The following is a 13,336-nucleotide window of genomic DNA, read 5'->3' on the forward strand; positions in this document are numbered from 1 at the left end:
TTTGCATCGTACTGCTGCCGCAAAGTTAACAAATTTCACGACATATCCGGGTGATATTAAACCTGATTCTGCTAGGGTTATGACATTATAATATTCTTATAATATATTATTCGGAGTTTGAAGGAAGGACATGCAGTGAAACAAAAGTGCCTCTGCTGGTGAAAGAGATAAAGTTCCCGTAAAGTTAAATAAGAGAAGCTTTGAGTTCTAGAATCAAAATTTGGCATCCATAAAATCAATTTCTGCATATTTCTCAGCAAATGGTTTGTCTGCCGATGGGAGAAATGATAAGAGTGAAAGCAACGCTGATCTTGGCATGGACACGGCCGTGCGGAGGTAACCGGCGTGTAACTATGGTAACCGGAGGGCGGAAGTGTGTGAAGGGCAAAGGTTAAGGCGGGAGGTTGTCCCTCCGAGGTCCGGATCGCTTGCCAGCCGCGTCTCGGTATGACCAGTGACTTCCGGCAGCGGGAGTCGGGCACCGAGGTGAGGGGGAGTCGTTGAGAGGAGCCCGGGGGGGTAGGGTGGGGGCACAGGGAGCCAGCGGGAAAGGTGAGGAGAGCCCGGCGGACGGGGGTGGGGGAAGTATAGGTAAGGAGTGCTGAGAGGGTGAGGAATGGGTGCTGGGATGGTGGGAGAGGGGTGCGGTGACTGTTTGTTTTGTTGAGGGAGGGTGGTGGATGGGGTGGGGTGGGGTGGAGTGGCGCCGGGGGAGAAGGTGGAGTTTAGAGCGTAAAGTATTTCCACATCATTCTTCCCAAAGTACATTGCTCCGTTTTTGGCATTCATCTTCATCTCCACCCCCTACACTCATGCCGGTCGTTTCAGCTTGCGGAAGAGCTACAGTTATGAATCCTTACTATTCAGCCACAAAGTAGCAAAGTTTATAACTTTATAAACTTTCCCCAAAAACACCATTAACAACCACCTCCCAGTCAGAGAACCCAGCCTCCACGTTTGCATCCTGTCACTAAACCTTGTTTAAAATCTGGTTCCATGTCCTTAATTTCAGGGCTTCGACCACCTGTGGAAATATTATTGTCAAATATTGCCTTGATCTCAAGGGCAATCACTCTTATCTCACCTCTGCAATTTAATGTTTGGATAAATGCACGTGGTATTTTTGTATATACACCTTCTGCATTATCCATACATGGGCTAAAGAGCAAAATTGCAAACGTTAGATAAAAGTGATTGACCTTGATATTATGCTTTGTAACTCCAGAAATTAATTGAAAGAAAAACACAGGAGCTGGGATACTTGCCTACTTAGTTTTTTTCCTTTTTCTTACCGAAGTACTCGTGTATGATGAGGTGGCGTAATGACATATGCCATTCACGTACGTCATGCAAACAATGCATAATTATGTAAACAAAGAATGCTTAATCAAATTATATATTTACAATATTACACAAATATCACTGAAATATTAAATTGAACCATAGAAACTACAGCACGGAAACGGGCCTTTTGGCCCTTCTTGGCTGTGCCGAACCATTTTCTGCCTAGTTCCACTGACTTGCACACGGACCATATCCCTCCATACACCTCTACATAAATAACCTCAAATAAACTACATGGATCAAGGCAATATTTGACCAAATGTATGACTTTAAAAATAAAGCTGAAGTTGATGGTCATCAAAGGGATTACACAATTATAACAAGAGCCAGACCTTGTAGCAAGGAAGATCTTTAGAGTTGTTGGATGGTCAATCGTTCCAGCTCAGGGACGTTAGTATTGGAGATCCTTAAGCTAAGGTCCTAGGCCCAAGCATGTTTAATTACATCAATGACTGTCCTTCCATTATAAGGCATTTAAAATAAGGACATCTGATGGTAATGTGTTGTTCAGCTTCATTCAAAAATCAGCAATTAAAGCAATCAATGTCTGCACGCAGCAGGATGCAAACAGTATCTAGGCTGGTAAATTGCAAGTTCACCCCACGAAAACACCCTGAGTATTGACCATCACTGGCAAAAGAGAGTCTATCCATCTACATTGGATGATCAAAGATACTGGCAAGTCTCCTGCTGTCAGCATCCTGGGAGACAACATTGACCAGAAACTCAACCAGAACAGCCACATAAATACCACAGGTTGGAAGCTCAATGACCTGTGGAGACTAATCAATCTGACACTGCATATTTTCCATAATCCCTGAGATACAACTAATGCCTGTTGATTATCTGGAGGGCAAAATTGTAATGTCACACCCTTGAACTGCCCAGATGAGTGCAGTGCTTGAGAATGTTGAATCGATGACAAAGCAGTATGCTTGCCTAGTCCACCATCCTAAGCATTCATTCCCTTTTTCAACAGTACATAATGGTTGCAGCATATATCATCCATACAATGCACTAGAGATTCACCGAGAGCCCTAGACTATTTTCATAGCAACACCAAGTATCAAGGCTGACAAGGACTTCAGGATCTTCAAAGTCTGATTTGTGATGTGTTGATTTTAATTGTCAAAATTTCCTAGATTTGGAGAAGATTCCATTAGATTGGGAATTGTAAATGTAATCCTAATTCCGATTGAAGTTAGAGACAGAATTGGATGGATGTCGGCTCTGGCAGGGTTTGCGGGCCTTTACTTCCTACAAAGCGAAACCTAATAACATCAATGGCTGTGATGCTTCACTCCCCAATGAGCTCAACATGCTTTGAAAGGGAGAATAAAACAACGCCTTTGCAAATCCCTGCAACATCTGTGATCCCTGTCTCAAAGGCTGATGTCAGGACATCTTTCAAGAAGGTGAACTCCTGCAAGGCATCAGGTTCTGATGATGTACCTAGTAGGGCATCGAAGACCTGTGCCAACCAACTGGTAGGCGTGTTCAAAGACATCTTCAATCTGCCACTGCTGCAGTCACTTCAAAAGGGTAACAATCATACCAGTGCCCAAGAAGAGCAGGGAGAGCTGTCTCAGTGACTATCACCCAGTGGCACTCACATCTACTGAGATGAAGTGCTTTGAGAGGTTCGTTATGACCCACTGCAATTTGCCTATCGCCACAATAGGTCGACAGCAGATGCAATTCACTGTTTCTTCATTCAGCCTTAGATCTCCTGGACAATAGCAATATCTACATCAGGCTTTCGTTCAATACAGTCATACCCTCAGTTCTAATCAACAAACTCCAAAACCTGGAACATCCCCTGCAATTGGATCCTTGACTTCCTCACCAGCAGACCACAGCCTGTGCGGGTCGGAAATAACACCTCTTCATTGATGATCAACACTGGCGCACCTTAAGGATGTGTACTTAGCCCACTGCTCTACTCTCTTTATACCCATGATTGTGTGGCTAGACACAACTCAAATGCCATCTATAAATTTGCTGATGACACAACTATTGTTGGCAGAATTTCAGATGGTGACAAGGAAACATACAGGAGCAAGCTAGATCAGATGGTTGATTGGTGTTGTAACAACAACCAGGTACTCAACCAAGGAAATTATTGTGGACTTCTGGAAGGGAAAGTTAAGGGAACACATGCCAGTCCTCATCGAGATATCAGCAGTGGAAAGGGTGAGGATTTTCAAGTTCCCAGATGTCAACATCTCTGAAGATCTGTGCTGGACTGAACATATTGATGCAATTACAAAGAAGACACAACAGCGGCTTTGTTTCATTAGGAGTTTGAGGAGATTTGGTACGTCACCAAAGACTCTTGCAAATTGCTACAGGCATACTGTGGAGAGCATTTTAACTGGTCACATCACCATCTGGTATGCAGGGGTCGCTGCACAGGATCGGAAAAAGCTGCAGAAAGTTGTCAACTCAGCCAGCTCCAGCACGAGCACTAGGCTCCCCAGCATTGAGGACACTTTCAAAAAACGATCCCTTAAAGAGGCAGCATTCATCATCAAGTAACCCCATCAGCCAGAATATGCCCTCTTCTCATTGCTGCCATCATGGAGGAGGTACAGGAGCCTGAAGACACACAATCAACATTTCAGGAACAGCTTCCCCACACCCCCACCCCTCACTTCACCTCCACCATCTCAGATTTCTGAATGGACAATGAACCCATGAACACTACCTCACTATTTTTTCCTCTCTTTTTGCACTACCTATTTAATTTAATTTTTTATATACTTACCTGAGGCACAAAGAGACTTCGGACTCCTTGTGCGGGATTCCCTAAAGGTTAATTTGCAGGTTGAGTCTGAGGAAGGGAAATGCAGTGTTAACATTCACTTCGAGAGGACTAGAATATAAAAGCAAGGATGTACTTTATAAAGCACTGGTAAGGTCTCACTTGGAGTATTGTGAGCAGTTTTGGGTCCTTTATCCTGGACAGGATGTGCTGAAACTAGAGAGGGTTCAAAGGAGGTTCACAAAAATAATTCCAGGTTTGAACAGCTTGTCATATGAAGAGTGTTCGATAGCTCTGGGCCTGTATTCACTAGAATTCAAAAGAATGAGGGGTGATCTCATTGAAACCTATCGAATGGTGGAAGTGTATGCGGAGAGGATGTTTACTATGGTGGGAGAGTCTATGACCAGAGGACGTGGCCTCAGAATAGGGGGGTATCCTTTTAGAATAGAGATGAGGAATTTCTTTAGCCAGAGAGTGGTGAATCTGTGGATTTCTTTGTAGAGCCCAAATCTGTATGTGTATTTAAGGCAGAGGTTGATAGATTCTTGATTGGTTAGGAAATAAAGGGATACAGGGAGAAGGCAGGAAACTGGGGCTGAGAGGAAAAATGATCAGCCGTGATGAAATGGCAGAGCAGACTCGGTGAGTCAAATGGCCTCACTTTGTTCCTAGGTCTTATGGTCTCCAAGATGGTAGGTGATAGATGAAACTGGCAGAAGGGGAGGGGGCTGAAGTTCTCTATTAATATTTTTATATCTGTGCACTTGTAAATAGAATTTATTATTATCTGTATTGTTAGCATGGAATATTGGCTGGATAATAGTAGAGCACATCTTTTTCTGATTGGCAAAATGTAATGAGTGATGTTCCAGAGGGATTGGTGCTGGAGCCTCAAGCTTTTACAATTTTAACAATTCACATATATGTCTTGGGTGAAGGGGATCACTACTGCTTGACTAAAGTGGTGCTTCCAGCTCTTAATTGAGGCAGTGATTGGAACTCTAGTAGCTCTCTTCTCCATTGGCTGCTGATTTTCAGATCTGCTCCTGTCTCCACTGGCCAGCTAACCTACCTCTGCAATCTTCACCTTGTTGCAGTTTTTGGAAACCACAAATTTAATTCATGCCTTTTACTACAATGCTTCCAACTTATCATCTAGTGATGCTTTTATAATTTTTACTATCCTCTATTGAGTTAGAATCCTTGCAGCACTAAATTCTTTGTTAAACTTGGATTACTGTTTAAAACATATAGGATGTGGCAAGTAAAATAACCAAGAGCGTGTACTATTAGTTTCATAAACCAAGTGCCAGTCCACAAAGTATGAAGTCATTGCATAAAAATATCACTGAGAAAATATGTGCGTGTTGATTAGGGCTCCAGAAGACTGGTAACTGAAGTATAGTTTTTAATACAGCTCAGCACATCATGGAAACCAGCCTCCCCTGTATGGATTCAAACCATATTTCTAGCTGCCTCAGTAAGCAACCAGCATAATCAAATAACCCACTCGCTCCTGACATTCTCTGCATTCTCTGTCTTCCCCCCTCCCCACGTTGGGCAGAAGACTCAAAGCCTGAAAGCACTTACCACCAAACTTAAGGACAGCTTCTATCCCACTGTTATCAGACTCTTCTATTAAAAAAAATTGCAACACCAACACATTACATTCAATACAACCAGTTGCCAATTACAATTTGACTGTTTAACCCAGCCACCCCCCCACCCTCATTGCCATCCCCCCTCCACCCCTCATCCTCATCCCCACCCCCCTCTCCACCCCTCTCCCCCCCCCCTCCCCTCCACCAACCAACTGAATAGTAGTGCATTACAGAAGATCTTTTAAGTTAGGTATGAAATTTGTCCACATTAAGATTGTGGTTGGTCGTGCATCATTTACTCTTGCTGATGATATTTCCAGGTAAGAAATGTCCAAAAAGCTCCGAAGCCATGAGGAGGTTTCCAACGCTGGACAACAAATTTCTTAGCTGCAGTCAGGCCTGCCAGCCAGACTTTGCATGTTTTTTCCATAAGGGAAAGGTGGGGGTCATCATTTAGAAGATGTACAGCGGGGTCCATTGGTAATTGTACCCCCATTAGTTCTGTAAGAATACTGATAACCTTCCCCCACAAACCAAAAACACCTGGACATTCCCATACAACATGTATAAGAGAGCGAACGGCTCCGTGGGGGCAAAATGAGCAATAAGGGTCAGGAACCAGTCCCATTTGACATCTAATTCTTGGTGCTAGATATGCTTTATGACAAAATTTCAAGTGTATATACCGATGATTTGGGTTTTTCGAAACACTGGCAGCATTATCCCAAATCGCATCCCAGTCCAATTCAGATATGTCCCTATCCCAGGCTTTCATTCCTGATGTGGGCATATATTTCTGGGAGTTTAATTTATCATAGGTGTATGACACTATCTGTCTTGGAGCACTCTGTATCCAACTTAAAATGAGATGGTCCTTTAAATCTGACCGCCCCCCCCCCCCCGGGGAACCCCATAGGTTTTACAAGCTGATCTTACTCTAAAGTAGAAGAAAAGAGAGTGTTTATCAATATTATTTAGAGATACCAGTTCTTGAAAGCCAAGGATAGTACTTGTCCCATTAATATCTTGAAAAGTAGTAATACCTTTATCCTCCCAAGTTCTGTTAGTGAATGGTTTCCCCCCCAGATAGAAGATGATTATTGTTCCAGAATGGAGATGATTTGCACCATATGCTTTTAACTTTTAGGAATTTTTCTGCTGCTCTAAACACTTGTAGCATGTGGGTTAAAATCGGACCGTAATACAAATCACATTTTTTGGTAGACATCCCTATAAGGAGAAAGTCCTTCAACCTTATTGGTGCTATTAGCTCTTGTTCTATATTTTTCCATGACGAAACTTTATCCTCCTCCATCCAATAGCTAAGACTTTTTAATACAAATGCCCAATGATACAGTTTAAAATTTGGACATGCCAATCCCCCATCCGACTTTTTGAATTGTAGAGCTGACCACTTTATATTGGGTCGTTTACCGTTCCAAACATAGCATTGTAGTAAGGAGTCCAGTTTTTGCCAATATGCTGCTGGAGGCACAAGTGGGATCATTGAGCTTATAAAATTAATGCGGGATAAGATGTTCATTTTAATGACCGATATACGGGCTGGGACTGATGCTGGCAGGTATCTCCATCTATTAATATCTTCTTCTGTTTTTTTCAAAATTAAAGAGTAATTTGTTTTAGCCACAGACAATAGGGAAGTATTAACTTTAATACCCAAGTAGAGGACCTCATTTGTAACATCAATTTGGGGAGGGAGAGACACCTTACTTTTATCTGTATTAATCAGCATCAGTGCTGATTTTGACAGATTAACTTTGTATCCTGAAAGAGATCCAAATTGCTCCAGTGTTTTTAAAACATAGGGGAGAGTTTGTTGAACATTTGCCATATAAACTAATGTGTCGTCCGCGTAAAGTGGTATTGAATGTGATGTACCTATTGTAATAGGGGAGATCTGAGGAGAGTTTCTAATTAAATGTGCAAGCGGTTCAATAGATATAGTAAAAATTAAAGGAGACAAAGAGTCCCCTTGTTGTGTGCCCCGTCCTATGTCAAATAACTCTCAGAAACCTCCTCCCACACATAACTGGGCTGAAGGATTAGCATACAGTGTTTGAATCATATTGATAAATTTATCGCCAAACTTAAATTCTTTTAGAACTCTCCAAAGATATGGCCATTCAAGGCGATCGAACGCTTTTTCAGCATCTAGAAATAGCAGGCCACAGGCAGGTGGAATTTTATGTGTTGCACTCAGTACGTGTAACAGCCGGCGAATATTATCAGATGCGAGACGTCCCCTGATAAAGCCCGTTTGATCTGGGCTAATTATTTTCCCAACTACTGTCTCGTGTCTACTGGCTAAGACTTCGGAAAATATCTTGAGGTCGGCATTTATCAAGGAGATTAGGCAGTGATTGGCACACTCCAAGGGGTCCTTACCGGGCTTAGGTATAACTGTGATTAGGGCTGTGTTTAGATCTCTATGGAAAGTGCCATTTCCAATAGCATAATTTAATGTTTCTAACCATACTGGTCCAAGAAATATCCCAAAGTGCTAGGTAAAGTTCCACAGGTATGCCATCTATACCTGGTGTAGGCCCTTGTTTGTAGCTTTGACTGCTTTCAGTAGCTCATCCAGTGTAATAGGAGAGTTTAGAGTTTTGGTGTCCTCTAATGACAACGTAGGGAGGTCTAATCCACAAAAAAAAACAGTGAAGTCGTTCTCAGAAGGAACTGAGCCACTTGTATACAGTTCTTTAAAGTAATTCTTGAATGTCTCGTTTATTTCCTTCGTTGAAGATACTACTCCACGTTTAGCCCATCTAATCGCTGGTATAGACCTTTTAGCTTCCTGTTTGAGCATTAGTACCAAAAGATGGCTCAGTCTGCTGCCTTCTGCATAATACTTTTGTTTGGTTATATGGATCATATATTCTGCCCTGCCTTTAATAAATCATTTAATTCTGCTTGTTTTGCTTTGAGCTTGTTTTCTTTTGTTATGGTGTATCTCCTTTTGAGATCATTCTCCAAACCCTTACATTCTTCTTCTAGGGTAGAAATCTTTTGAAGCCGGCTTTTATGTAGGTGAGAACTGAACCATATAGCGTTATTTCGTAAGAAACCCTTGATGGAGGCCCAAACCACTGTCACATCCGAGACACTATTCTTATTTAAATTTATAAATTCCATCAGTTTTGTTCTCAGTTGTGTTAGAAATTTGTCGTTTTTTTTTTAGAAGGGTGGAGTTAAACTTCCACCTAGTACGCTGTTATCAGACTCTTAATGATCTCTTGTATGATGGACTCTGGCCTCACAATTTATCTCATTATGATCTTGCACTTTATCATTTACCTGCACTGCACTTTTTTCAGTAGCTTTTACAATTTTTTCTGCAATGTTTTTTTTAACCAAAACACACTGTGTGATGATTTGATCTTTATGATTAATCTGCAAGACAAGCTTTTCACTGTACATGCGATTATAATAAACCAATGCCAATACTAACCTGCTCATTTTATGAGCGTATGAGTCTTATCTTAGCCAAAAGGAGTATAAAACTTATGGAGGCTAGGACAGTGATAAGCTCTTCCTGTAGGATGTGGAAGACTGGGGACATTCCAAAGTTCCTGGTGACTACACATGGAGGAAGTCTACAGCACCATTTCATAGCAGATCATGTAGGTCAGTTGTCCTCACTGTGGAGAATGCAGTTGACAGTACATTTAGTGAGTGAGTCATGACTGACTAGTTCATTAAATGTACTGTCAACGACAGGATAGAGATGAAGAAAAGCCAGAGTGGGTAGATAGTCAGGAGTCCCCTGTGGTCATTTTCCTGACTGACAAGTAGGCCATGTTGGATACTTTGGGGGGGGGGGGGATGTTGCGGTGGGGGTGTATCTTAGTGAGCATGCTGCTGCATTTAAAAGTGAATCCATATTCATACAAAAAAACAATTGCATAATTGAAAGAATGCAAAATAAACAAACATGCAACTTGAATCCTGGCTATATTTAGTGCAATGAAGGACTTTACCTACCTTATACAATCATACAGTTTTGATCAGGACCAGGGTGGAGAGTTGTTGTAGCAGACATTAATGTGAAATTTGGTAATTAGACACTTGTGAATTACTGAAAAATGTATTTTTAATCTTTTGATAGCTGCTCGCTCGACTCAAAGGGAGAAGTTCTGTGAAGCATCTTGAGCCACGGCTTTTTACCGATGAAGGGTTGCTGAACCATGGTAAGAAACCAGAAAGGAACAAAGAGGTTGGGAAGAGTCACGTTAGCAAATTCATCCCACTTATTTTCTTGTTTAAAGTTTTCTTCAAATAGTACACTCAGACCCCGCTTAACACAGAGGAGGCGTTCCTCGGAGGTGGGACGCTATATAAATCAGCGCTGTGCGGGGTTATTACGTATATCATTACATAAATGCACATGTGTGCCCAAGATATATGATATATTATTTTATGTACAATGGCGTGCAAAAGTTTGGGCACCCTGCATAGTCAGTACTTAGTAACACCCCCTTTGGCAAGTATCACAGCTTTTAAACGCTTTCTGTAGCCAGCTAAGAGTCTTTCAGTTCTTGTTTGGGGGATTTCGTCCATTCTTCCTTGCAAAAGGCTTCTAGTTCTGTGAGATTCTTGGGCCATCATGCATGCACTGCTCTTTTGAGGTCTATACACAGATTCTCGATGATGTTTAGGTTGGGGGACTGTGAGGGCCATGGCAAAACCTTCAGCTTGCGCCTCTTGAGGTAGTCCATTGTGGATTTTGAGGTGTGTTTAGGATCATTATCCTGTTGTGAAAGCCATCTACTTTTCATCTTCAGCTTTTGTACCGACGGTGTGATATTTGCTTCCAGAATTTGCTGGTATTTAATTGAATTCATTCTTCCCTCTACCAGTGAAATGTTCCCCGTGCCACTGGCTGCAAAACAAGCCCAAAGCATGATCGATCCACCCCTGTGCTTAACAGTTGGAGAAGTGTTCATGAAATTCTGCACCCTTTTTTCTCCAAACATACCTTTGCTCATGGTGGCCAAAAAGTTCTATTTTAACTTCATCAGTCCATAGGACTTGTTTAGATGTTCCTTTGCAAACTTCTGACGCTGAATTTTGTAGTGAGGACGCAGGAAAGTTTTTCTTCTGATGACTCTTCCATGAAGGTCAAATTTGTGCAGGTGTTACTACACGGTAGAACAGTGCACCACCACTCCAGAGTCTGCTAAATCTTCCTGAAGGTCTTTTGCAGTCAAACAGGGGTTTTGATTTGATTTTCTAGCAATCCTACGAGCAGTTCTCTTGGAAAGTTTTCTTGGTCTTCCAGACCTCAACTTGACCTCCACCATTCCTGTTAACTGCCATTTCTTAATTAAATTACAAACTGAGGAAACGGCTACCTGAAAACGCTTTGCTATCTTCTTATAGCCTTCTCCTGCTTTGTGGGCATCATTTATTTTAATTTTCAGAGTGCTAGGCAGCAGCTTAGAGAAGCCCATGGCCGCTGATTGTTGGGACAAGGTTTGAGGAGTCAAGGTATTTATAAAGCTTTGAAATTTGCATCACCTGGCCTTTCCTAGTGATGACTGTGAACAAGCCATAGCCCTAACAAGCTAATAAAGGTCTGAGACCTTGGTAAAAGGTATCTGAGAGTTCAAATCTTTTGGAGTGCCCAAACTTTTGCCTGGTTCTCCTTTCCTTTTTTTCACTCTAAAATTGTACAAAACAAAAATAATACGCTAACCTTGTTTACAATGTTGAAAAGAATGTTTCATCTTTAGCCTTATGACTTTTGGAGATCAGTTCATCTTCTACTCACATAACTATTCACAGTAACAGAAATTTTGACCAGGGGTGCTCAAACCTTTGCATGCCACTGCATACACAGTAACCCGTGGAGTAACAGACACGCAAATAGGCCTAACCTGTACATCTGTGGAGCAGCAGCACATCACAGCAGCAGCGGAGGGAAGTGGGTGGTGGTTACATCTTCGAGGAGGGACTAGGTCCTCCTCTAACTTTGGCTTCCTCTTCAAGTAGACCTTGATTTGTCTGCCTTTTCTGGAGTTTCCTCTCGCGAAGCAGTTCTCAGTAGCAGGAAGTCATGTCGAGAGCATCTCTCTTTGCCTGATTGCTTTGCTCCCATTTTTTTATAATTGTTCTAGTCGTTGATATAGCCAATTTTGTAGAGGTGCCAACATCAACCTGACACTCAGCAGCTTCCAAATGCCGTATCACTTGTGGTTTCACATTCATGCTAATGCTTTTCCTATACATCATAGATGAGCTACCCTCACTGGAAGCTGCAGGCCGTTTTCCAGACATTATTGGTTAAAAAAAATGGACTAAATTGATGAGGGAGCAAGAACATTTATACACATGGGGGAGGAAGAGCATGAACTAATATGATTGGCCGTGGGTGGCTCAGAGCATATGTAAAGCGTTCTCATTGGCTGATTAAATGTTTACTGTAATGGCGGCTGCTCTTGAGAAGTTTCAAGTGTTGTTTAGATTAAATTTTTGTCATTTTTTAAATTTCAATAAAGAATTGAATGACCACATTGTAATGAATCAGCGCTAAGCAGGGTCTGAGTATATTCTATTCCAGGAAGTTAGTGACTGCCCATTACACTGCTGGCATTGAAGGTCCTTCATCTCTGGTGGTGTTCAGGGTTTCCTTCATCACATCAGTAGCTTCCTCTTGCGTGACTGACAGTAGTCACAGTTGTTGACTCTGGCATACCATCATACTCAGATGTAGGAGGAACCTTCATTGCTGTTCTGCAACAGTTTAGTCTTACCAGTTAGAGTTGTTAGCCCTGAGCTGAACATGGAGGACTGGTGGACCACCATTAGTCTGGCCTCCACCCTTTGACCTGTTTGGCATGGGTGACCCTAACAAGAGCCAAAGCATGAAACCCTGACTCCAGCTAATACCGTTCTCTGGTCATTGAGGCATGTAACCTACGACAAGGTTGTGGTCCCCTTGGAGGTCTGTTCCAGGAAAGTATGTGTCTTTTGACTCAAAGCTGGCCTTCTCCTCCATGCAACACACATCAAAGTTGCTGGTGAACGCAGCAGACCAGGCAGCATCTCTAGGAAGAGGTACAGTCGATGTTTCAGGCCGAGACCCTTCGTCAGGACTAACTGAAGAAAGAGTTAGTAAGAGATTTGAAAGTGGGAGGGGGAGGGGGACGGGGAGATCCAAAATGATAGGAGAAGACAGGAGGGGGAGGGATGGAGCCAAGAGCTGGACAGGTGATTGGCAAAGGGGATATGAGAGGATCATAGGACAGGAGGTCCAGGGAGAAAGACAAGGGGGGGTGGAAACCCAGAGGATGGGCAAGGGGTATAGTCAGAGGGACAGAGGGAGAAAAAGGAGAGTGAGAGAGAGAATGTGTGTATAAAAATAAATAACGGATGGGGTACGAGGGGGAGGTGGGGCATCCATGGTGCCTAATTACGTCAAATTATGAGACGAATTGATTTTCATCTCTCTTGTGATGAAACTCCAAAATAATAGCCTTTATGGAGAGCTTCCTGAATGGGTCATGATTGTGAAGCTGTTTGCATTGGTTAAACTAGGCAAAAATTAAAAATATTTAATGAATATACTGCTGGTGGCTGGTAAAAAGACCCTTACCAGGAA

General features: G+C 42.3%; 1 protein-coding gene across 1 annotated transcript in view; it reads left to right on the forward strand.

Annotated features, from left to right (window-relative positions):
• Positions 1-392: 392 nt before the first annotated feature.
• xrcc2 (X-ray repair complementing defective repair in Chinese hamster cells 2) overlaps positions 393-13,336 on the forward strand; it is a 51,996-nt gene continuing 39,052 nt past the window's right edge. The window contains exons 1-2 of the mRNA XM_063042427.1: positions 393-486; positions 9,842-9,923. Coding sequence (XP_062898497.1) covers positions 448-486; positions 9,842-9,923 — 121 coding nt within the window. The 5' untranslated portion in view covers positions 393-447. The remainder of the gene's footprint in view (positions 487-9,841; positions 9,924-13,336) is intronic.

This window comes from Mobula hypostoma, chromosome 3 (genome assembly GCF_963921235.1).
Source record: "Mobula hypostoma chromosome 3, sMobHyp1.1, whole genome shotgun sequence".
Lineage (NCBI taxonomy): Eukaryota > Metazoa > Chordata > Chondrichthyes > Myliobatiformes > Myliobatidae > Mobula > Mobula hypostoma.